This window comes from Hyposmocoma kahamanoa, unplaced genomic scaffold (genome assembly GCF_003589595.1).
Source record: "Hyposmocoma kahamanoa isolate Upper Pololo Valley unplaced genomic scaffold, ASM358959v1 102, whole genome shotgun sequence".
NCBI lineage: Eukaryota > Metazoa > Arthropoda > Insecta > Lepidoptera > Cosmopterigidae > Hyposmocoma > Hyposmocoma kahamanoa.
In genome coordinates, this window is record NW_020653337.1 from 13403309 (window position 1) to 13430426 (window position 27118).

Sequence of the window (27118 nt, forward strand, 5' to 3'; positions counted from 1 at the left end):
AAACGTAATAGATTATTACATTTTGAGTTTCTTAATTCTTTATTATATTTTTAAGCGATGTATTTCTAATAAATAATGAAAACTCGAGATGTGGAGAATTTGTGGGGAATATGAACTTTGCTCTCCCCAAATTCGGGGATTTTAACCGTGATTTTTGGGGATTTTGAACAATTGGCATTGGCAACGCTGATTGTATCGAATGATGTGACTTAATATCCAAGGCTCACCACCTCCACCAGATCTTTTAATATTCTTTACTTTATCCATTTTGCATGAACTCTTACAACGTCCAATAGAGTAAAAACCCTAATTGTAATATTTTTTTAAATAAAATCCACTGAAGACGCGCTATAACGTGATGACAATAAGTACAGACATTAAAGAATGTATATAAATTAAATATATCTACAATAAACATAAGAACACTAGTTTTTAGAGTATTAATAGACTTTACTGGATGTGTATAGAACAATGTTACTAAAAATAATCAGTTGTTCTACAGATGAACTTAAAATAAGGACTATAAGAGTAAATCTTAAGAGAGATTACACTTAATTAAGTTGTTTGGTATTAAGAAGGTGTTAAAATTTTGACTTGAGTGAAATAAGTCTATAAGAACAATTTCTTTTTTCTAAAACCATTTATAGAGAACTATTGTCTAAATCAATACCATATTAAGACTGTTTATAGATATAACAGTTTTAAGGCTTATAAAGTGTGCTCATTGGGCCACTCATGTTCATGATTAAAAATACTCGAATACAGCAGATGACAAGAACATGGGCTTTGAAAAGGGATGTGATGTAGGTCTTCTTTACTTGGACATATAAAAAGGCTCGATTTTTATCGCTTACTTTGGTTTTTACGGCCGAGGGGGTACGCAGTACACTTTGAAAAAAGGTTCCGAAACACAAGACAGACAGATTGTACTGAATAAAGCTCGTTTCCACTTAAGGCGATTAACAACGTTGACTAGAGCCAGACTTTTGTGCAGGCAGCTAAAGCCTAGGCACAGGAAATTTTCACTAAAACGGGAGAATATGAAGCGCTCTCAAAGACGACGTCGCAAACTGTAGCTGTTGTGTGTGTCTTTCCATTTAGTCTTGTCTGTAATGTGTCAGAAATAGTACACAGTGCATTAGTGCTGTCGATTCATCATAGCTATTTATACGTACCTTTTACAAAATTAGGTGGAATAAATTTCATGATTTCTAAAGAAATTCAATAGCGTATTCACATGTGTAAGTCAGCTCGTGGACGCGTTCCACTATTGATAAAAAATGTTAATTTTAAGATGTCTAGTGTCTATCGAAATAACACCAAATCCTTCCAACTATTTCGTTGCGCAAGCTTTTGTGTTAAAGAGAAGTGGATTAAAATGATAGCACATGCATAAGTTATACTAACAACGTAAATCAAAACACTAATAATAATCAGTTACGCAAATGTTTGATTTAATTATACAATATCAAAACAACAGCTCTAAAATGTTATTAATGTAGGTTAAACGAACGGTCTAAAAGATCTTCGCTTCGAATTGTATCTTTTGGTAATGCTCCAAAAATCCCACATCAATACTGACCACGTCGTTGAGTCACGTAAATCTGGTGATGTACAGGACGTCCACGGCTAAGGAATTCGGAGGGAAGTGCTTTCAATATTGTAGATAGAATATTTATTTTATATATTTTATGTTAAGTATTTCGTTTTGGGTGTTTAGTAGCAGTAGAGCTCGATGTGAAAGAGTTCGTCCAGGGAAGTACAGCCGCCTCACCTATTTCTGCCACCGAGCAGTAATGTGAGCATTATTGCAGTTCGGTTTTGAAGGGCTTTAAGGGTGCTGATGAAATTACATGCACATGAGACTTGTCAACTTAAGCTAGACTTACATTTGTCTGACGTGTCATGTCGTGGTCGTGATGCGTCAGAATCGTATCGGTTCATACATTTAATATGGTTAGATTTATATTAGTATGTTGCAATCTGACATGACAGCTTGTGACAAATTCGTAAGGTTCTGCTAGTTCGTTCCAGAGCTCAGTTGGGAGAGCGTCTGACACGGATTGCTTGAAGGCAACTTATTTGTCGGGTGACGAGCGCGGTAACTCGTTATTTAACTGTGTTATTTTTTTATTTTATATATTTGGGAAACATACAGCATCATACAATACATTTCATTTTTAACAAATATGAAACAAACACTAGCCAAAACAGTTTCCACTAATTTTTAAAATAGTTTCGTTGGATAAACAAATTTGTACAAATTATAGCTAAAACCGACTAACATAATAATTACCACTAAGCAACAAATTATACATTACTTTTAATTATAATTTAAATTTATTGGATATCATGATCTGTTACCTCAGATCTTTGTAATTCAAATCTCTGAGTGGCACTGCAAACTGTTATGGACAGGCGTGTCGCTTCCCACCAGGCGCACGGCTGGTTTGTCCCGTCATTTGGTATCATAAAAAAAATCTTGCTTCATGGAGACATTAATTTATTTCTAAAAGCAGTGACGGTATTACTTATAGTGCAGGGTGTGTGGCGCACATGGGCACAAGGTTTTAGAGTTTAGAGGGTGCCGAACGCCAAATTTTCGATCACCGGGGAAAATAATCGTAGGTAAGTATTCCATGATAGATGGCGCCAGGGTATTGATTGCACCCGGGCGCTATATTGACTAGCGCCGGCGCTGTTTCAGAGTAAGTAATAGTGCATTTAAAAAATTCTTACGTAATTTGGGAATCGCTAAAAGGAATTAATCCTTTTAATTAACCCTTTCGATCAGCATCGTAAAAACGCAGAATGTTTTTACATTTGTTATAATCGATTCCCAGATGAGGCAAGCAACTTTTTAAAGTGTTTGAATACAATGTCACTTACTCTTGAAAATAAAATAATGTTTATGTGAAGCAATATATCCTAAATATTTAAAGCACTTACCCTCTGTGCCCCATAACCGTGGGATATCCTGTAGGTATATTATCTTAACCATTTGCAGGGCCCGTAGCACGTTACTAATTTTCGTATCGTGTATGTAATATTTGTAACATTTTAAATATTTCTATTTAAGTTTTAAATTAAACTGTTTTGGCAACTTTTTATGACATATTTTGTTATTGTATCAGTTTTTCGCCAGTTTTTGGTTAATATAGTAAATATGTAAACTTATTTAGTTAGTTTTGTTATAATTATTAATACAAAGATCGAACACTAACTTCGGTCTGACTGTATTCTAACAAACGCGTTCAAGCAATACGTGGCAGACGCTCTCCCAAGTGAACTACGGAACGAACCAGCGAACATTTCTATGTATTTGTTGTACACACAATACAAGCCGTCATGTCAGATTGCGACACACTAATATAAATCTGACCATATTAAATGTATGAAACCGATACCGTTCTGACACGTCAGACAAATGTAAATCTGGGTTAAGTTGACAAGTCCCATGTGCCTATAACTCCACCAGGACCCTTACTCTTCACAACCGGAACGCAGTAATGATCATATTACTGCTTGGCGGCAGAAATAGGTAAGGTACTTCCCTGGACGATAAAATGAGTTTATAAAATGCGTGATTCTACCCAGTGGTACAATATTTTTTGTCATATCATTATTTGAGATACATCAAAACTTTATATTGTTTATACGCGAAAGTAAATCTGTGACGTTTTCATGCTTAAACTGCTGAATCAAATTTGATGAATTTTGATATAGAAATAGATGGGACCTAGGAGAAGGACATAGGTTACTTTTTGTCACAAAAAAAAATCTTAAAGGTGGTGAAATGGGGGACGAAAACTTTGTGTGGAGAACCAGTCATTTCTCAAGTAAGTAGTACAGTAGAATACTCGAAGTATTTGTTCGAGACAGACAAAGTTGCGGGCATCACCTAGTAAGTTAAAAGGAGTTACAAGAATGCCTTATGATTCACTGAATTCTCCCTGGGGCATATAAAGTTTCATAATTTTTGTATAAGATCTCATGCGACATTAGTACGCACATACTTGGGCCATACTGAAAGTTTCTGGATTCTAATTAGTAAGACCAGATGTTATGTTTATAATAGATTTATTGTTTTTCAAAGTACATGCCCTCGCTATTCCCACACCGTTGCATTCGTTGGAACCATTGTGTAAAGCAGTGGAACCAGTCTTCCGTAGGGACCTCTTCAATGGGTTCGTGGAACGCATTCACCGCTGCATCCAGGCCTGTAAATAGTCGTCGTCACATCGAAAATAGTAGAAAATCATAGACCGATTATTGGAGCAAATGTACTGTGATGCCACAGTAACGATACCAATATCCTGTTCGTCTAGCAAACGAAAATTATTCAAGAGAATACTGCCAATTTTAAGTATAATGTTTCACAAAATAAGAACAAAGAAAATACCTTGCAATTTCTCATGACTAGGAATAGTTAAGATCAATAATAGCTGTACGGTTTCATTCTTGCTGAATGTAGCGCATACTGCTCCAACTTTGGCAACGACGCCTGCTTTTAAAAACGCGAGCTGAAAACTGAAGAGGTTTTTTGTATTTCCGACTTTAAAATCGTAGCGAATTCTCCACTTTCGTCTACTTGTATTTATTATTTATGTTCGGGTGTTAATTCAACCAGTAAAAGTTGCTCTTTTTAACTTCACTTTGGTCTGAAAAGGAATTGGATTTTATGTGGGGCCATAAGAATAAACACAATTTGACCTTAAGTAAATACAGTTTTAAACTTCAAGTTGGTTTTTCGCGCTTGGTCTAAAGTACCTTACCTGACTTGCTCTATATTTTTTGTAATTTTTCATAATATTTACAGGAAAGTCATAAACTTACGTATTTATATTCAGTATGTTTATTTACGTCCGTAAATATATCTCTATGCATATTATATGATTAAACTTAACGATTAGCTAAATTAAGAGTAGAAAGTCAATTGAGATGTTAAAAATTCCATCAGTACCGCATATACTTTGCAAATTTCTTACTGAAGTATTAAAAATTACTTTATAAATTATATGAAACTGTATAGGTGTATAAAGGAGAGAGGGTAACTGCGGATCTTCAAAACGATTATGATTTTCAAAGTAAATTCATTGACAAATTTCTGCTTCGGCGAAGTAGTCGTTATGATTGAAGGAGCAATGAATAATAACCTTTTGTAATTTTTTTTAATGAAAATGTAAGTGAGCATTTGATTTCATCTCATCTAATGGAAAGTGACGATGAGTTCGATGATGGAGCATGCACACTTAAATAATGTTTAGTCACTCTCACCTTGAAAAGTTTTAAGTTATAATGTTCAGGGAACAAGTCTGCAGGCAGGGAATTCCACTCCATAGCCGTTCGCCATATAAATGTGGAAGTGTAACGTTTCGTGCGAATCTTTGGAATATCCACAACATAGAGGTGGAACCCAAGTTTACGTGTACCCCACCGGTGATGGAAAGAGGAAGGCGGAATTGAATCGTGTAATTCCATCGCACACACTCCGTGATATGTTCTGTAGAATACCGGTAAGCAGGCAACTGTACGGCGGTGTTCAAGCATCTGCAGCTTCGCCTCTACTAATTCCGAGACACCTATGCCTCTTCGCATGCTTGTCAATTAAATCCAAGGTGGCCAGTTGGCATGTAGCAGAGTTATCCCAAAGGTGGCAGCAGTACTCCATGCATGACCGGACTTATTATTGTTACAGCTGAAGCAACAGTCCCGGTGCAAAGTAACGCCTCACCCTGAAAAGGATGCCAAGCTTCCTCCCTGCATTTTTGGCCATGGATTCAATGTATCTGCCGTACCTGCCATCGGTGTGGATATATCACGAAAAGTCGGAATCAGTACAAAGGGGTTCCGTTTTGTGGAGAATAGACATGCTTGTTTTGGTAGCGTTAAATTTGACAAGATTGGCATCGCCCCAATCGGAGACTGCCTGATCATTTGATCAGAGATTTGGATTTCCAAACGACTAACCATGGACTTTAGACAAGACTAGATTTCCGCTCCACTGACCCTTTGCATTGGTCAAATACCTATCTACAACTGTGCTGTCATCAGCGTACGCAAAAATACCTGGAAATAATATATCCTTGATACGCAGCAGAAAGAAAGTTGCAGAAATTACGGGACCCTGAGTCATCTATAGCCCGATGTTCGGAATAGTAGCCTTCTAAGACCACTCGAATCGAAGGTTCGCTCAAGAAATTCGAGATCCAATTCCAAAGGTCTGTGGGAAGCCCATAAGACGGAAGCTTACCTAAAAGGCTTGCGCACTAGAACCTGTCTAAGGCTTGCTGTCTAAGGCAATGTCCAAAGACACTGCAAGCACTTCGCCTTGCTTTTCTATAGCCTCGCCCGATATGTGACAGGCATACCTACTCAAGAAGATCCCCAGTAGATCGCCCTCGTCGGGATCCGTACTAGCGATCACTGAGGAAGGTCGTTGTCTTTAAGGTACGACAGGAAACGGTTCACATTCCACAGCACAGTATAAAAGTGAGTGAGATAGATCTATAGTTGACAGGATCAGCTCTGCTTCCTTTTTTGAAACAAGTGAGAGGCGATACAGGCCTTTTATACAGTAAGTGTACAATTTGGCCTATTATACGTTATTATGGAAAAGCGGCGTCCTGTAACAACAGCACTTTCTCTCTCTAAAAGTCGTGATACTTTTATAATGTATAGAGTGATTTTCTCCAAAACTATTGTAGTGAGACACATGGGAGTTTTACTCATGTATTCGTCCGATTTTAGGGGTAAAAAAAACGATGTGCATCGCATCCTCTCTGTAGTAATTAATAGCGATGGTACGAAATTATTTGTGATGAATTACATTTTTTAAATTTTTATTGAATTGATATTCTATTATTTTTGTGAAATTACTCCACAAGTTTGTTATAATTATTAATACAAAGATCGAACACTCAGAAAAAATTCCTTCGGTCCGGCCGGATTCGAACCGACGTCTTCTAGCATACCGTGGCAGACACTATACCAACTAAGCCACGGAACGAACCAGCGGACCTCACTAATTTTCCTATGTGCTTGTTGTCGTGTCTTTGTATTTGGTTTTTCAACGACTTTTTAGTCGTAGCGCCATCTATGAGAACTCTATGCAAATTTTATCACTCAATTAGATACCTTTACAGCTACCAAGCCTGGCGAGAGATGTCGCTATTCACTGTATTTTACATTTTTATTGAATTGATATTCAATTAGTTTTGTGAAATTACTCCACTAGTTTGTTATAATTATTAATACAAACATCGAACACTCAGAAAAAATTCCTTCAATCCGGCCGGATTCGAACCGACGCGACGTCTTCTAGCATACGGTGACAGACGCTATACCAACTAAGCCACGGAACGAACCAGCGGACCTCACGAATTTTTCTATGTGCTTGTTATCGTGTCTTTGTATTCGGTTTTTCAACGACTTTTTCGTCGTAGCGCCATCTATGAGAAATCTATGAAAGTTTTACCACCCAGTCAGATACCTTTGCAGCTACCAGCCCTGGCGAGAGATGTCGCTATTCACTGTATTTTAAATTTTTATTGAATAGATTACATATATGTTATGTGTTACATCGACATTACTCAGACATACGCTATTTCGACAATACTTTACATCGACATGATTTTACTCAAACACTACGCTACTTCGACAACACAGACAAGGAGTTTCTTAAAAAAAATTTTATACTCAGATAAGAAAAATCATCATTACAAACCCATGTAAGAAATGATTTCTTATATCGGTCAAATCAATCAATGCACACGTCGCATTGACTGCTATTGTTTATTATTTTGGATAATTTATTCACTTTTATAGTTTATACAAATTTAAAATAAAGTTATTAATCACTGTAGGAGACACTATTGTATGATTTGCGAAATTTTGCACTATAATTATAACGATTGCACACGCAGTAAAGAATAAAATATGATATGAAGAATGACAAAGACTTCTTGACCGTCAGCTGAACTTTATATATATACAAGCCTTGTACCCCACCTATGGTGGGGTCGGGCTCGGCCTGTGGCGCGTGGTCGGGTTTAGATTATGGGAGCGCGTCGTGTCGTTTTGGGTGACTTTAATTTTCCAAAAAATCAGTGGTAAGGATGATAATGAACATTCGATTAAGCCCAGTAACTATAACGGTCCCTTGGAATATTCCTTAATCGATTTCATGTCATTTAACAGTCTTGGCCAACTCAATCACATTCACAACAAAGACGGCAAAATTTTAGATCTTGTACTTACCAATGTTCCCCATGCATACGTCACAGAACCATTAAACCTGCTGACTAAGTTAGATTCTTATCATCCCCAATTGATGCTTGTGATTCCACTTCTAAGGCAGTATGAAACGAACTCTACGAAATGCACTAGATTTAATTTCCTTAAGGCGTACTATAATAAAATAAATTCCAAATTAGATGCTGTAGACTGGTTTAAGATGCTATCTGGTTCCGAAACTGTTGATGGCATGGTCTCCATTTTTTATAGTGAACTGCAGAACATAATTTCCCAGTTGGTGCCAAAATATAAGCCCAGAAAATCCACTTTTCCCCCCTGGTTCAATTACTCCCTTATTAAATTGCTGTCCGAGAAGGAAAAATTGCGGCGTAACTATAGAAAATTTAACAACCCTCGGGATAAGATAGAATTTGATTTAATAAGAAAGCACAATTTGACAGCAATCAACTTCGTAGTCCCTCACCGGCTGCCACGGCAGCCAATTCATAGAGTCTTTACTCCGCTAATTTACCACACATATATACGTTGTAATGCACCAATCAGTAGATTATGCAACGAGTACAAAAAAGTAGTGACATAGATATCCATCATGACACGCCCTTCCACTTTCGTCGTAAAGTAATGAATTCATCCCAATCGAATCCTAGAATGTTATGCCCATAAAAAAGTTATTAATTGGTAGCTTTATGTTTTTTGTAAGTAACTATATTGATTGTTTTACACTTTTGTACTATCAAACAGTGAAATGTTATTGCAGTTAGTACTATTATATGTCATTTTTAATTTTATTATTTATTTGAATTTAATTTCATTTTGGTAAAGGTATTTCAATTACTATGTTAAATCATTATAAATATTTATAGTTTTTATAACTTTCTAAGTCAGCATTTGGTTGAGTAATGACCTGTAACCGGAATACATATAAGAACAATGCAGAATGTAACCTCTAGTATAAGCATTATATGTAATTTTGTTGGTTTGCCAAATAAATAAATAAAGTTCATATTACATAACAATTATTTTATATATTATCAATGTAGGTAATTTTTACGTGGTATAATATAACTTTTTATAAATAATAACTTTAAAGACAACTCACCGTGGTACTTGTTTGTTCGATACTAGGAGTGTAATTTAAAAGCCGGAGGGAGAATTGTTTTCCTTAAAATAGTTTACAATGCTGAATCTTCATTTCGACAAAATTATTATTGTTAGACTCTGGATTCCTTGGTGGTAAAAAAAACAGACTTATTTTACGTAGGTCAAATCTTGATTGAGGCTCCCATTCAGTAGGTTAGGTTGAACACGAAAAAGCAGCATGAACCGATCGAGAGGAGCGAGCGTAGCGTTAGTGTCGCGGCAGCGGCTGGCGAGTGCCAGAAGTGAATTACAAAAGTGTTTACGTTTCCGAACATGTTTTAGGTCAAATTATAATCAATGTAATATAAGTATTAAGATATCGTTTTTCTGAATTGAAATAAAAGCATTTCATGCAAATATAATCAACATTTATTTATAGGAAATTAAACTATTTTTCCGGATTTAAATCGCGTATATTTGTTTTTTCAAACAAACCGACGTTTCGGGGTTTGTTTGAAAAAATAGTTTCATTTCCTATGTGTAACAATCGCGAAAACCTAAGAACTCGAAACATTTATTTAGTTTAACAAGCGTAATGTAATACAAGAGCTTGATATTTGTTTTTTGCTATTTACGAACAGGGGTTAGATGAAATGAAATTTAGATAAAATGATTGTTAAGTTAACTGAGGGTTATAACTTATGATTGTTATTAAAAATGAGTGTTAAAGTAAGTAATTGTTATATTAAATAAGTTATAGGAAGTAAAATTATGCCAATTAAGCGAATATTTTTAAGATGCATTTCACACCCCTATTTTTACATAGTCCAAGTCAAGGTTCGATTTATGAATTTTAGCCTTAGAATACAACGTCAAATACCACAATTGCATCTCTGATTTTGTTTAAATTTATATCTAAACACAGGCATCATTGTTCACAGATGGTCATCCTGGGAGTTTGGATTACTAGTGCCGTCTATAGTGCTCCGAAGTTTATCTGGGTGGATACTATAACAAACGATCTCGGCGACGGACACACGGAGACCATCTGCATTTCACATCGACTGAAATACAATTCGGAAATTTTCGACATGGTGAACTTTGGACTACTCTACGTGACGCCATTATGTGTAATGACGGTAAGGGAATTAGCTTAAATACAGAAAATAGTAAGCTTTAATGTACTTAGTACATACTAAGGAACTCTTCTTCAGTCGTTTATAAACGAGTGTAGTAAATGAAATTTTGAAATAAGTATATCTACGCGTAACACGTGCAACTCTACTTAACAACATTTTAGTATAAATTAAGCTAATTTTCATTTACTTTATAATATGTTATAATCATTCACATTCACAATCTTCAAACGATTTTAAACCTTCACACGCTCAAAACTAGGTAACATATCTATCCTTAACTTCTACTCAGTTAATTACGGATTACATTCTAGAAGAAAAGCACAAGCCTGTCCCTGTCCTGTTGTGTTAACCTTCATATTCAAAACAATGTGACGGACCTAAGCTTGTAAAAGTTTGAAGGGAAAATTTGCAACTTATGTTTCTTATCAACAACGGTATGCGGTAGCAGGCGCTGCAGGACTACTTACTAATTACGCGAAATCAAAACAAGAAATCGGTAAGCGCGCGCAATGTCAGTAGAAGCGAGGGATCAACTCAGGTCAAGGGCGTCATAGGTTATTAGGGGAATGGCGGTGATACGAAAACTTTTTCGAATTTATCGACGGAAGCGCGACACGGATGTAGGCTAGATAATAATAGTATACCAGAAACCACACCAATTATCTGATCTCAAGTTTCTCAAATTGGTCCTATCGATAATCGAATCCTGGACCTCCTCACACAGCTCAGTACTAACCGTTCGGCCGCCGAGGTCGTCAAATTGCACCTTTGACTCGCATGTCTCAAGGATCGAAAGTAAGTTCTAATTCCTGTGGTGTAGAAATCAAAATAAGTCGAATTGGTTATTTTGAATTCTTTCCTAGGTCGTGAAAAACAAATACGTAATGCAGATGCTATTTATGTATGTATATGGTACTTTTTTTCGACAATTGTGGGTGTTATGTTATGATAAAGGTTATATTAAGTTTTTAAAAGCATAATTAGCACGCACCACTGTTCCATCGCCGCACTGACCTTGAGTACGATCGTACACGCGAGTGGTGGACGGATCTGTGGCGCGGGGTAATGTGGATGGCTGGGATGTGTTATGTGTAGTATGCCTAAAATCGTCGCCGTTTTTTGGATAAATTTGTGAAATCATGTCTCAACATTTTAGTACTGGGTGATACCAAAATAAAAAAGTATGTTACCTATATTTTCATTAACGATCATAATATTAAAATTTAATTTGGCAAGTGACAAAAAATCACTCTGTATAATAAGTCCATTTTGTATTTGTTAATCCCAATGCTCAAACCCTACATTTTTCCGTACTTATGTAAGTGGTGTAACTATTGTGTCCATTTACACTAAACTTATCTTAAACCAATGCTTAAATTCAAAATATTTTCTTACCATAATGTACTAAGAGTGTCTTTTGCATTGCAAGCATTGGTTGAACTTAAATTCAGTGCAAGTGGACATTAATCGTCTTCGAACTATATTCCAGGCACAATCAGTTAAGGGTGGACTTAGAACACTTGTTACGAAACATACTCGTTCATAATATGAGTGAATATTTTCGCTCCTGCCAAACTTTCCGGTCCGGTGCATGAACATCCAGGTTTTGCTTGCGTCTTTTACTATATCATCGACCCAGTGCTCGATTGGAGGACCCCTGATTCTTCGACCTGTCCTTGGCCACCACTCCGTCAAGGCCTTATTCTAAAAGATTCACTGCCAATAAAATATTAATAAGAATCAAAATAAGAGCAAGTTGTTTGTCATAAAATACGTTTATAAAAAATGAAAGTAATAAAAAATTTGTTGAAGACGTTCTTAAGTTCATTGCAAGTGGCCATTAATCGTCCTCGAACTACATTCCAGCCCCAATCAGTTTGGGGTAGACTTGGAACGCTTGTTACGAAACATACTTGTGCATAATATGAGTGAGCAGCGTATACGGTACAAGATTTTGAAACCAGACGATTTGATTTACAAAGAGGACTTATAGGAATAAAACGCAAATAAGAGATTGCGAGAAGCAAGTTGAAATAGTGATAGCGGGATGTTTGTGCATAAGGAAGTTCCAGTTTATCCACTGACATTGGGCGAACATGGTGCCACTCACCACCGCAGCGTTGCGGCCGCGGCCGCAAGCCAATTTACTTGTGAATTACAAAAAATTTGGCACAAGCATTTATTGGCTAACACCGCTAGTTACAGTAATCGATTCAAATTTAGTTTTCAAACATGAGCTCACCAAAACGAACAATGCAATTGATCAGACACAGGTGCTTTAAACGTAGTCTACTCTCTCTGCCGTGTGGACATCGTAGCGATACACTTGAAGCCTTACTCTACTCCCAATTTCTCCCAAAATCTCAAGGCTTAGACATATTGCAATTCAAAATTGCAATATGTCTGAGGCGTTTGTTTGAATGGCAAAGGAGTTCTACGACAGATGTTTTTCTCGTGTCATTAAACGTAAGTAAAAGTATTCGTCCTAACATAGTTGTTAGGAGGAGTCGATGAAACATCGAAGTTAACAAGTAAACATTAAAAGTATGTAACAGCCTGAATATCGAACATTGTTTTGCTTTCAGCGTTAAGGCGTGCCCAAAATTCTTCCACCGTATGATGACAGCGCAGATAGCTATATGACAGATGACTGAAATATTACGTTTTATTTGGAGTAAACCGTCCAGGGAACGCTGTAACGTCTGGAATCTATTGATCTAACAGAGCGATTCAATTAAATAAAATGTAAATTCGGAAAGGAATGCGTTAAAATTTTAGATTTTATCATAAATTCCCTGGCAGCACCCCAGAATCCAACAACGACCATGTGTCACAGGGTGTTTTTTCGGACACTGGTTTTAAATTCGAAATATCTACAGACATATAATTTTAAATTTCAGAGTAGAACTACGGTGAATGGTAATATACATGTTGTATATTGTCAATATATGTACATTGTTGTAGGTATACAACATGTATATTGCCATTCACTCACTGATTGATACATTGAAACGAAATACCAATACAAACTTGGCTTTAATTAACTAGAAACGAGCCCACGTACAATAGATAGATTTAAAAATATTTGTATGACAGATACACTTCAACGATCACAGACAACACATACTGATAATTTAGGAAGCACAAAGGAGATTATATGTCATTCTCCCCCTCTATGGTTTCTTCGCCGAGTATGAATATATTGAGGCGTTGTGGAATTCTCCTAGACCTCGTAGATCTCCGAAGAGCATCCGGAGGCCGAACGTCGTGCAGAAGAGTTCCATAGACGTCTTCTTCGTGATTAGACACTTCATTAGGTTCATTAGAAGTACTTCCGTCTGCCAGTGTACCTTCTGACTGTTCATCAGCAACTGCACTATCAGAGAGTGAATCTTCTTTAGATATAGGAAGCGGCGCTAAGTGTCTGTTAGACACTGTAGATTCTTGGCCATTACGTCGACGTACACTCTGTGCCCTAAGATACCTGACCCCCTAAACTATATTAAACGACCTTTTGGTACTGAGCACAAAAGTGTGGAGAAAAGTGTTAAACAAACTTAATCTTTAATCTGTGTGCCGTAAAATGCATTTTCGCATGACTTCCTGTTGGCATCATTAGCGAATGACGTTTTAAGAATCTTTTTAAGCCAATTTGATCTTTAACGTATAGTTCTTACTTAAATACAGAATACAAATTTCAACCTGCTAAGCTAAGGTTACCGTGGTCTAGCGGTATAGGACTTGCTTTGCAAATATAGGTTCATGGTTCGAATCTTGATCGACATGAAAAATAATAATATTTTTTTTATCTCTGTATAGACCTCAGAACAATAAGTAAAGATGTAAAGAATGTCTTAGAATGTTATTTTTTCGATGAGAGTCAACAGACATTGGGTGAATGAAGCAAAAAAATAATTTCGTTGGTAATTGAACAAACACTTTATTTTATTGTGATAAATTATAATTAGTAAAGAAGTAGCTGTTAAATTATAATTGATTAAATTATAATTAGTAAAGAAGTAAATTATAATTAGTAAAAAAGTAAAAAATCTACCTACAGCCTGTATCAGCAACTGCTATACATACATTTTTTAATCTGACCACAGTGTTATACAATTTTAACAATTAGATCTATCTAACTTATTATTATCAGACAGGTTCAAGTAAGATAATATAGTAGAACAAAGTCTAAATTGACAAAATATTAGAAAAACTAATTTTATTATTAATTGTAGTAGCTTTACAGGCTGTATTTTTCAAAATTATACAGTAGTGCAGTGAATTACATGTTAAATTATTAACAATAACATCACTCACATTTCGATGCCAACAGGAAGTCATGCGAAAATGCATTTTACGGCACACAGATTAAAGATTAAGTTTGTTTAACACTTTTCTCCACACTTTTGTGCTCAGTACCAAAAGGTCGTTTAATACAGTTTAGGGGGTCAGGTATCTTAGGGCACAGAGTGTACATAGGAGTAGCTTGGATTACTGTGGAGCAGCTCAACTTCTTCGACGTAAGGGTCATTTTTCGACCGAACAAATTTCTTCAATAGAATGGGTCCCGGAACAAGCCAGGTTGGAAGCGATTCAGCGCCGAGAAGGCCGACACCCTGGCGGCCAAGCTGGAGGAGGTGATCGGGGGGCTGGCAGCAGTGACGCGGCCAACCAAAACCGCCGATTTAAGGGTCACCGGCCTCGACGAGTCGGTGACCCCGGAGAAGATCCGGGCGGTGGTGGCCGCGAAGGGCCAATGCCCCCAGTCCACCGTGAGCATGGGAGCCGTCAGACTGGCCCCCAACGGGAGGGGGTCAGCCCTCGTACGCTGCCCTGTGACGGCAGCCCAACGGGTGACGGCTGCCGGCCGCCTGTTGGTGGGTTGGTCCTCCGCTGGGGTCCACGTCATGGAGCCCCGCCCTATGCGCTGCTTCAAGTGCATGGGGATTGGCCACACCAGAGCCCTCTGCCCGTCCAGTGAAGACAGGAGCGGGCTCTGTTTCAGGTGTGGCCAGGCGGGGCACACGGCTTCCGGGTGCACGGCGACCCCACGGTGCGCGGTCGCGCACGATCGCCACCACCAAGCGGACCACGTAATGGGGGGGCGATCGTGCGCTCCCCCCCCCCACCAAGGGCAAGCCGACGAGGACCTCCGGCTCCCCCCCTATTGAGGGACAAAGTATGGAGCAATAATGCCAGCACGCCACCATACTATACTGCAGGGCAACCTCAACCACTGCGCTAGGGCACAGGACCTAATGGTCCAGGCCATGGCGGAGTGGGGGGTTGCGGTGGCTGCTGTGGCGGAGCCCTACTTTGTCCCCCCGCGGGGGAACTGGGCGGGGGACCGGGAGGAGACGGTAGCCATAGTGGCGTCGACTGACGGAAACTCCCCCCCTCTAGTGGTGAAGGAACGCGGGTTAGGGTTCGTGGCGGCGAGGTAGGGAGAAGTCATCCTAATTGGGGTGTACTTCTCTCCAAACAGCTCCCTGGCCCAATTCCAGGCGTTCCTGGAGACCCTAGAGAGGGCGGTGAGGAGGGCAGCTCCGACGCCGGTGTTGGTGTTGGGGGACTTCAACGCCAAGAGCGCGGCGTGGGGTTCTCCGGTCACCAATGCCAGGGGGCCAGAGTTGGAAAATTGGGCGGCAGCCTTAGGGCTAGCCATCCTCAACCGGGGCCATGCCAACACGTGCGTTCGGCGAAATGGGGGGTCAATCGTGGACGTCACGTTTGCGACCCCCTCATTAGCGGCGCGAGTATCCGGTTGGCAGGTCCTGGAGGACGAGGAGACCCTCTCCGATCATAAATACATACGGATGAGGGTCTCCCTTATGCCGCCCACGACGGCCTCCAACACGGCCCCCGGGGGGGGCTTTCCCAAATGGGCACTCACTCGCCTAGACTATGAGCTTGCAGAGGAAGCAGCCATGGTCCAGACGTGGTGCCCAGGCAAATAGAGTGTGTACTGGTTGACCGCGGAGATTGGGGACCTCCGCACCGCCTGTACCACGGCCCGGCGGGCCTACGGCCGATGCCGCCGCAGGCGCCACATTCAAAGTGAAGAGAGAAGGCTCCACAGCGCCCTTCAGGGTGCGAGACAGGCCCTGAAGGTCGCAATAGGGCGGGCCAAGGACTCTGCGAAAGAGGAGTTCTTGGCCACTCTGGACGCGGACCCATGGGGGAGGCCGTAAAAGTTGTGCGCAACAAAATGTACGGCGCATCTCCCATGGAGTCACTGGAGCTGGATCTCCTCAACCGGGTGGTGGAGGGCCTTGTCTTTCACCTTTCAATTTTATCGTTTTTAATTTTGCTCGCATGGTTCTGATTAAAAATAAAGCTTACGGATTTCTGATCAGTGATGAGGAGAAAATGTCTGTGGATGCGGTAATGACGCCATTTTCTAATGCTTTCGACGATTGCACATGCTTCTTTTTCTACGGCAGCGTGTTTACGTTCGCTGTCTGACAAAGTTCTTGAGAAGAATGCAACTGGGCGACCCTTTTGAGATAATGTTGCAGCTACAGCGAAGTCAGAAGCGTCAGTCTCTACCGTCAAGGTTTCTTTGTCGTCAATAGCAACCAATGCTGCCTTCTCGATTTCTGATTTCAGAAGTTTAAAACTACGCTGTCCGTTTTCGTTTAAAGGGAACTGGCTGTTGTTGATTAACGGTTGAATTTTCGCAGAAAAATTGTGGACCCATTTGGCGTAATGAGCAAATAGCCCAAGGGCTCTCTTGAGTTCAGCAGTGTTACGCGGTAACGGTAGTTTTATAAGCGGATCAAGGCGGTCCTTATCAGGCTCGATAACATTATTCTTGACCGTGTATCCTAGTAGGCTAATAGAATTTTTGCTGAAATTACACTTTTGTTCGTTTAATGTGAGCTTGTACTTTTTTGCAGCAGACATGAATTTCATTAAATTCTCGTCGTGTTCTTCCTTATTTTTACCGCAAACGGTAACGTCATCGAGATAAGATCTTTTTCGATAATATGTTCAAGAGAACGTTGGAAGGCGGCGACTCCGTTAGTGACACCAAAGGGAATACGTTTGAATTGCCACAGCTTACCACAGGCTTCAAATGCTGTGTATTTTTTTTCTCGATCTAGTATAGGGATCTGATGGTAAGCGCTCTTTAAATCGATCTGGCTAAAATGATTGTATTTAGCCACTTTCGAGACTATCGACTCAATATTAGGTAATGGATATGCATCTAGATATGTAAACTTATTGATTATTCTGGAGTAGTCGATGACCATTTTCTTTCGATGGGCTCCTCCACCAGCAACAAGTACCTGGGCGCGCCACGGAGATACACTCTCTTCGATAATTCCATCATTTGAAAGCTTCGATATTTCTGTTTGAATAAATTCTTCATCGTCATTGTTATAGCGCCTGGACTTGATAGCAATAGGAGTAATATCTGCAGACAAGTTAGTAAAAATAGAAGCTGGTGGTACGGAAGCTTCCATCACGCAAATATGCAAGGGCTATCTAGATCCTCCGAATTGGAATTCGAGCTTTGAATGGTTCCTTAGTATGTCGTGACCAATAATGACGTCCGCGCATAGGTTGTCAATAACAAGAAAAGGACGTTGCTTGTAAATGTGATTGTTTATTTCTAGCATAGCGAAACATACACCGTTGACTGTTGATGTGTGGCTTAGAGACGCCAGATTAATAGTATGCTTATACGGACGTTGCTGTAACTTCATCATCCGAGCTATGCTTCTATCAATAAAGCTCACTGAACTTCCTGTGTCAATTAACGCGTCGACACGGGTGTTATTAATAGTAATAGCTATTGTGGCTTTTTCTAGGCTTGACGGAGATGCCGCAGAGTATAAAGTGTTGACTGTTTCGTGAGAACATGGATACGGTGAGAACTCGACTGGAGCGACGGGGCTTGGGATGGCGTTACTTGTAGAAGGATTGCCACGGGAACGACAGACAGAAGCAAAGTGACCCTTCTTAGTACACATTTGACAGTAGGCGTGAAAGGCGGGGCACTTTATTCTTTGATGTACTTTACCACCGCAGAAGAAACAACGCTTTATTGATATCCGTGGCAGCGGGACTGCAGCGTTTTGTTGAAGCGGTGCTGAAGGGTGCTGGTAATTCTTGTGGAATTAGCACTGGCAAAGCATTCATAGTATTTTGGACACTCATACTCATAGTTACAGAGTCCTTTTCAGCAGTTTCGTGAGTGACAGCCTGATTATAAGCTTCGTCCAAAGACATAATTTGTTTTTCTAATAATCGTTCCCGAATTTTAGGTGACAGAATACCAGCTATAAAGGCGGTTCGTATAGCTTGGTCTCTGTGTTCTTCAATTGAGACTGCCTGGAAGTTACACTGTTGTGCAAGGATATGCAAAGGTCGGCTGTAATCTGAAATACTTTCACTTTGCTTTTGTTTCCGTGTTCCGAGGACGTGGCGGGATAAAATTTCATGTTGAGGTTTAACGTACGTTTTATTCAAAATATTAATGGCGTCCCTGTAGCTTTGACAGTCTTTGATTTGAATGAATATGCTGGTTGTCAAGAATTTCGATAATAATTTTAATTTTATGGAATCCGTTACGTCACCAGAATCAGGGGCATGTTCAGTTAGGAAGTTTGTAAATGTACGCAGCCAATGCACCCACTTATCTCCAGCAGCGGGATCCGTGGGTTCAACATCAAACCTTTCAGGGCGTAAATATCTTGCTAGAGAATGTGATAAAGATTCTTTAGAGTCATTCTTCGAGTCCGTCATTATCACTAGTTAATTAAATTGATACATGGAAACGAAATACCAATAGAAACTTGGCTTTAATTAACTAGAAACGAGCACACGTACAATAGATAGATTTAAAAATATTTTGTTTTTTGTGAAAATTTATTGTATGACAGATACACTTCAACGATCACAGACAACACATACTGATAATTTAGGAAGCACAAAGGAGATTATATGTCACTGATGGTAAGGTGGTAAGCTACACGTCTTTTCATAACAGTTGCAGTGCCACTCAGAGCTTTAAATTGCAAAGATTTTAGGGTACTGCTACTGCACCTGTCACCCTGAGACATAAGTTGACAAGTTCCAAGTGCGTGTAATTTCACCAGCACCCCTACCCTTTAAAACTGCAACGCAGTAATGCTTACATTACTGCTTGGCAGCAGAAATACGAGTAGCTAAAGTGGCAGCACTTCCCTGGACGAAAACTTTTACATGGAGCTCTCTACTGCTACTAAAATTGTTAATACAAAGATCGAAAATTAAGAAAAACTTCTTCGATCCGCTTTGATTCGAACCTGCTTCTTCAGCATACCATGTCTGACGCTCTCCTAACTGCTTGGTAGTAAAACATCGTGATATTCAGTAAACTTACTATTACAAAAGTATGTATAGGTACATAGTTATGGTTTTATATGTTATATATAAAATACATATTTTTTAAATTTGCATAGAATTTGTCTGCATAAAGTGAAAAAAAAATTATCTCACAGTAAAATAATATACAGGTAAGGTAAAAAAGACAATAAAAGCTACTAATACTAGAAAGTAAAACTAGGATTTTTAAATTATATGAATAAAATTGGGTCCCCGCGGCAAGGTGCCCAAGATGCTGGCAGCGTTCCCCCTTTGCATTGCTATGCTAATGCGTTAGACAAGGTAGCTGCCGGCCCTTAGGTTTCCCAGACAGTATATTATTTTTTTCGATAAAATTTTGTACACATGAAGGGCACTGGGACCCCAGGGGCCAAGGGTTTCGACTGTAAATAGGTAGTCAGACCCGAGATCCTGGTACTTATTACTGTTGTTCTTTCCGCCAGCTCAGCTGCGGAGTCAGCCCTCTTGCTGGTGTGCTGGAGATCGGATGGGCAAGTGTGTCGGCACATGTGGCATCCCACACCAGTGTCCGGCCTATACTCCAAGGGAAGAGAGTCATTCCGTCCGGGCGTTTGCCATCTGTTAGCGACATAGCGCTTGGCTCGAGTATAGCGGGCACGTTAAAAGTGGCTAAGGCCCGACAGATGATGTCGTTGAGGGCTGCATGCCGGGAGATACGGCCGGCGTTCAACAGGCAGGAATGACCGTGGTGACCCAGAGTACTTACATCTTTGCCGCAAGGACACCGATGAGGGGAGCAAACTGGGACACCAAGGCGGAGGCCAGCAGCTATGCGAACGAGCTCAATGCTCTGGAAGGTACCGGTACTGGCAGAGGGGAAAGCGTGTAGCCAGAGGCCAGATTCCCACCAGAACACCGGTTCCAGACGCGCTCGGTGAATTGGGGTGCAATGATTCATTAAGTCATTTAAAGTCTTTTTGCACAGAATATTATCCCAGCTCTTTTGAATTTTGGGGTCGGACGAATAATTTTCGTTGGGGCAAGCCTGGTTCTAGACGTTTCTGGACTTAATTAACCACGTCACCTCGCAGTTTGTTGGCGGAAGCCTTAGGATACTGCCTACGAGGTTGACCGTGCTGTAGATGGAGGACAAAAAGGCCGGAAGGGCTATGACTGATATACTGCTGATGCCTAGACCACCATGTCTGATGAGGAGTGTAACTTGGGTCCAGGCGTTGTGGGCGAGATGTACGTTGAGAATGGATTGAGAAGAACTTTTAGGTCAAAATCTATTGACATCAACTGATTATGGAATTTCCAAGCCGGACAGCAGCGAAGTACTTAAGTACGTATGTAAATTTAGGAACGAAAAAAAAAAACCTAAAAAGTTTGCAGGTCGAACAAAGATAAGTAACTCTGATTATTCATGATACCTTCAGTACCACAGACGCAACGACAAGGAACCATCATAGCTAGGCTTAAAATATAGATCCTTGATCTGAAATTACATTTAACCTTTTTTTCGACTATTGACTTTGTACACCTAAAGTTTCACTTGAAAATAGGTGAAATGCACTAAATCGCATTAATCCCTTAAATTGCCACCCTTAGAAGTGGAATATTTTCTTCAAATTTAAATGGGACCACTGCTGAGGATCCCCCTTTCCAACAAAAAACGAAACAGCGTAATTGGTTCACACATGTCGGAGTAATCGCGTAACATACACCCAAAAAAGTACAGTCCAATCGAAAACTTCCTCCTTTTTTGAAGTTGGGTAAAAATGAAAGAATTCTTAATTCTTAAAAAAACACAGATGAAAATGAAAATTTAACTTCTTATGAAACTTTACCTATACACATTGCTGCACACAATTCAACCAATGAACTCTGCAAATATACGTTATGTTTGAAATGTACGTTCTTACTGCAGCGAGTAGGTAGATAATTTTTAATGTTAATAATTGTTATTTGATACAACATTGACATTTTATAAAAAATATATATGAAGCTCATATTATAAACAATCGTTTCACATATTGACAATTTAGATGTTTTTTACGTGGTATAATATACATTTTTATAAATAATAAGTTTAAACCCGACTCGTCCAGATACTAGGAGTGTAATTTAAAAGCCGGAGGTGCAGAGGGTGAGTTGTTTTCCTTAATATAGTTTACAAAGTTGAATCTTCATTTTGACAAAATTATTATTGTTAGACACAGGATCCTTGGTGTTTAGAAAAAACAAACGTATTTTACATAGGTCAAATTTTGGTTGCGGCTCCCGTTCAATAGGTTAGGTTAGAACACGACAAAGCAGAATGAACTGATCGAGCGGAGCGTCCTTCAGTAGGTCCTCAGACGGAGTCGTGGATCGTATATCACGTCCCATTCTCATCTCTATGACTATGGTTCCATTTTCTTTGACTCTGGCGCATAGATCAGACTGAATTTGAGCGATGAAATTAATTATGTTCACTTTAAGGAAACAGTGAACAGTGGACCTCGTGTGGATTGGCATTGTCCCAAATCCGGCAATTTTATTTATTGACGTACTCGTTCATCCTAAAATGGGCTTCGTCACTAACGATGATTTTTTTGCTGAAATCGGTGTCCGGTACTAACATGTATTATCATTATATTATCCTACTTATAGATAAAAAGGAAACTATGTTGGTTGATTATAATTTTATTATTATTTATTAAAAGTAAATATAAAAGATAACATAATTTTCAATTTATTTTTACCATTAAAACCGATACAGTGGATTAAATATATAAGTTAGACAGTAGTAGCAGCAGAGATCTTGTGAAAGAGTTCGTGCAGGGAAGTAGGTACTGCCACTTGACGTGTCAACTTATGTCTCAAGATAACAGGTGTAGTGGCAATGCCCCTCAGAACTTTCAGATTTAAAGCTCTGAGTGGCACTGACTCTAACGGAACATCGTTATGGACAGGCTTGTCGCTTACCACCAGGCGCACGACTTGTTCGTGTCGTCACTTGGTATTATAAAAAAGATATATAATATTTTTATAGTACTCTAATGTCATCCAATAGTTTGGTTACTACGTTTGGGTTTCATACAAGCGTCACGTCTAAACACTAAAGACTTCTAAAAACGAATGTTTTAGGTTTAGTGGCGTGTCTTCAATAGGTAGCGGTGACTTTACTATAAAATATTAAAAAGCATAGACTTAGCTTCTTTACGATTTTATGTAATGGTATGACGGACTGTAGATTAAAAAAAAAACACTTTAAAGTAGTTACTTAATTTTTGTGGTGTTATTTTAGAATCTTTTTCTTTATTGTATTAATTTTCACAGGTTACACAGTATTTCAGGGTGTTCCTGGTTTTGTATTTACACAGAGCTTTAGATTTTTTTTAGCTCTAGAGATATAACATTGTTTAAAGTTTTTGTTAATCGGATTATCCTCCTTGTCTTGCAAAAAATTAAAAGAAATTTTATTTGCGTTGTTCTTATCCATTCGGTATTTTGATAACATTTTCCTTTTCTCTTAATTGCACAACCGTGTTCCACGTGAACGCCATCTTGCTTTTTTCTTTAGGAACTTATTTAATATTATTACTGAAAATCTGAAAATACGGGTGATACAACTGTTTCAATATGTCGTAGGAAGCATTAATAGCATCATTGCATACACTTGCTGTGGAAGTACGTATCTGTAATTATCATTGCTGCTGTTTAATAAAAATCTATTACTTATTTTTATTGACACAAAGATCGAATAAACACAAAGCAAAATTCCTTCGATCTGACTGGACTTGAACAAACACCTGTCGCCTTCTCGTGGCTACCGCTTTTAACAACAGAACTACACACCGAGTTAGCAGATGATACGAATTGGGCTCGTTGCAAATCTTTGTATTGGGGTAAGTAAAAAGGTTTTTTACTGGAGCGCCACCAAAAATATAATAATAATATGAATATCAAGGGGCCTACTATGAGCTTATAAGCAACCAGCCAAGTTCCATGCAATTCACTTGACGTGGTAAATTGAATTGCGTAAATTCGTATCATGACGTACACAAAGTTGACCGGGAATGGCAAGGCAAGATGATGAGTTTTACTTTTTAAACATTAACTGTTGTCGCTGGCTGGCTAATTGACATCTAACAAGAGCGAGATGGAAACACCTATTAAATCATATAAAAGAAATATACGGAGACAAGGTAGTACTACCCTGGGAGCGTTTATGCACTATTAACTGATTGTGTTCAAAATGAGAATAATTATATTTTTTTAAATAATTTTATTGTTGGTTATATATATATTGCGTTATATTGTAATATCGGCAACTTTTCAATCATACTCTACAATTTGTCGTAAGACAAATGTCGTCATGTCACGTCATGATACGCTTTTATTATGAAAGGTAAACGCATTTCGGATGGGGAACGTAAACTACATGGACAGTGAATCTTTTTTGGATGGAAAGTTCTCCCGCAATAGCAACTCTACCCTGATGTCGAGGTTTTCAAGAGTTACTACTACAGTTGGTGGTTGGCCGGGTCTGTGGTCATCGTTTAGTTTCTCTCGACCACGTTTAATTTCTCGAAACCAGTGAGTAACTGCTGCTAACGCAAGAGCAGACTCCTTGAAAGCAGCTTGTAAATTGTCGTGAGAGTCCTTGAAGTTTAATCCACGTTTCATAGAAAATCATAGCACGAAAAGCTTCCCGCGAGACGTCCATTGGTGCAAACAAAAGGAGAGCGACAGATATTTTTTTTAAATAATAATCTCAGTACAGAGTACTAAAAAAACCGACCTCAAAAGTACGTGGAATTACGTCTATTTGCTTAGTTTTATTAAAATATACCCTAGTTCGTCACTATACGGGACTTGACAAAGGAGATAATAAAAATCGGTTCTCACTACTCAAGTATATTGAGAGAGAAAAACGCCTTGAATTGCAGAATAGCAAAACCAACCATTACAGTATTTGCTCCTTAAGTAAAATTTAGGCGCTATTTATAAAAATGACTGTTCATGCGTGATCAACCACCATTAGAGGTGGATGATTTTCTTCAAAATGAAATTCGACCACTATGGATGTACCCTCTTTCCACCAAAAAAAATCATGAAAATCGGTTCATAAATACCGAATACTTCCTTTTTTTGAAGAAATCGCTACACACAGTTGCCCATGAATATCACCAAGGAGATTTGTATTGCAATTAGCAGTTAATTCAAAATAGTTTCCAGAAAAAAGACTGAAGAAGAGAGAAACCGCAAAAGGTGTATCATTTTCAGCAAGTATAAAATCTACCTATACAATATAACAATGTTGATATCTAACCAAAAAATGTACGTCTATATTTATTAAAATTGACTGTAAGAATCGTTTGCGAACAAAATAATCATTTGCGAGTCTTGTATAACTCATAAATTATATGAATCATAATAATTTACTGACTAATCTAGGTACTTTCCAAAAAAAAGGTATCTTGTGCAAATTGGAAAGTTTAAAATTGCCTATGTTCACTGCAATAGAAGAAGTAAGATAGGTTCTGATTCGGTGTCCAACTGAACTACATATTTCCTAATTTTAAAACAAACATTGTTATTTAAATATTTTGAACAGTTATTGCGATATAATCAAACTTACCATAGCAGTGTCAAGTTGTGGGTGAACTTGGGACACAAAGAGATCCCACCATAATTGGAGGAACTCGCGCAAATGTTCGGGCGCATCTACAGATTGGGACTGCCAATTAAACTGCTGGAGCCACGGTTTAGCGGAGCCGATGAAGTGGATTATCTTCAGATTTTGACCATAACTAAAAAAAACATTATGATAAAGATACATCGCACTGCTATTACAATAGTATTGTAACTCAAAATATGTTAATTTCAAGATTCTACCATTACTGAATGTAAAATTTGACTCTCTACATGTCAACATAAATTTTAATGATCTTTCACGGAAAGTGCGTAATTTAATAATTTATCGATTTTCAGAAAACACACTTTTTGAGTTAATACACTGTTGTATTAACAGTGCGATATAATAAAAGAAATAAAGAACAAAATAATTTATGATTTTGACTCCAGAAAAAAATACGGGAATAACAAATTAAAAATGCCGTTGATATATTTGTGATTCAGCAGTTACTACTATATCCAAAGCATTTAAAAGACACACAGCGTTCAACAAAAATTCCAAGGTCCGCATTAATAAAAGCATCTCAAAAGCAGGATTTATTTTAATATGTTTCTGAAGTCTTCAGTAATAAATATCATTTCAGTGCACATCAACGATTACTTCGTTATTATCAGCATCATTTGAGGGTTGTTTGAAATTCTACTTGTTAATAAACGTCACTTCATACTTAAGTTTCGGCTCAAAATTTTACACATTATTAATTTACACTTAATAATTAAACATTATTAAGAGTCGAAACATAAAATTGCGATGCGACGTCGCACCGCAGGAATCTACGATCTCGCACGACGCATCGCAAGAATTTGTGAATTGCTCGCGCTTGTCTGCGATGTTAAACTTCTTTGTTTGTTTTTTTTTCCTATACTTTCTTATCAATAACAGCAGTGCAACACTCTTTTTAAGATCCATGTCGCTACCTAGTTTGAAAAATATGTTCAGTATGTTTAACGGTCGTCCAAGGAATGGTTACCCAAACCGTGACAGTGGGATGCCTTCCCGCACGAAATCGCATCGCAGCAATTCCCGTCGCAGTTTTCTGCGCTGTTTTGTGTTTCAACCCTTAATCATAATCAATTATACCATTGGCGATGATCATAGTCTATTCATACAGTGAATCGTCAGATGCATCTCGAGTTCGAAATGTTTACTGTGTGCAACAGTAATAATATAATTATTATAATAATAATAATATTTTACACAGTAAATATAACAATGTCTTTTTTCCGTGGTCTAGCGGTATTGGAAGTCTTTGTAAATAGAGGCCGATGATAGAGGCAGATCACGTTTCGAATTTTCGTTGAATATAATATTTAAAAATGTAGTTTGGGCGACTGAATAGATGTAAGGAGTGTCTTAAAATGTTAGATTAGATCTTCGTGAATATCCTATAGACTTTTTAAGTGAACGTAGATTTTTGAGATTTTCCTGGTTTTCCACTAAATGCTTACCACTACCACTAGTATCTTCCAGATTCTTACCAATGTATTACTTCTTATTATTCCGATATTTTGGAACGATTATATGTGACATGGTCACTCATTGACCGGCCAACTGTGGCTTATAAATTAAATATAATTCAAATTGTAATTTTAATAACTCTATTAAGTGCGGCTTATATATA

The 27118-nt window shown here is 38.5% G+C and overlaps 1 protein-coding gene across 1 annotated transcript in view; it reads left to right on the forward strand.

Moving 5' to 3' along the window:
* The window catches only part of LOC113233755 (trissin receptor-like), a 49104-nt gene that overhangs the window by 11407 nt on the left and 10579 nt on the right, over positions 1-27118 (forward strand). The window contains exon 4 of the mRNA XM_026468948.1: positions 10278-10475. Coding sequence (XP_026324733.1) covers positions 10278-10475 — 198 coding nt within the window. The remainder of the gene's footprint in view (positions 1-10277; positions 10476-27118) is intronic.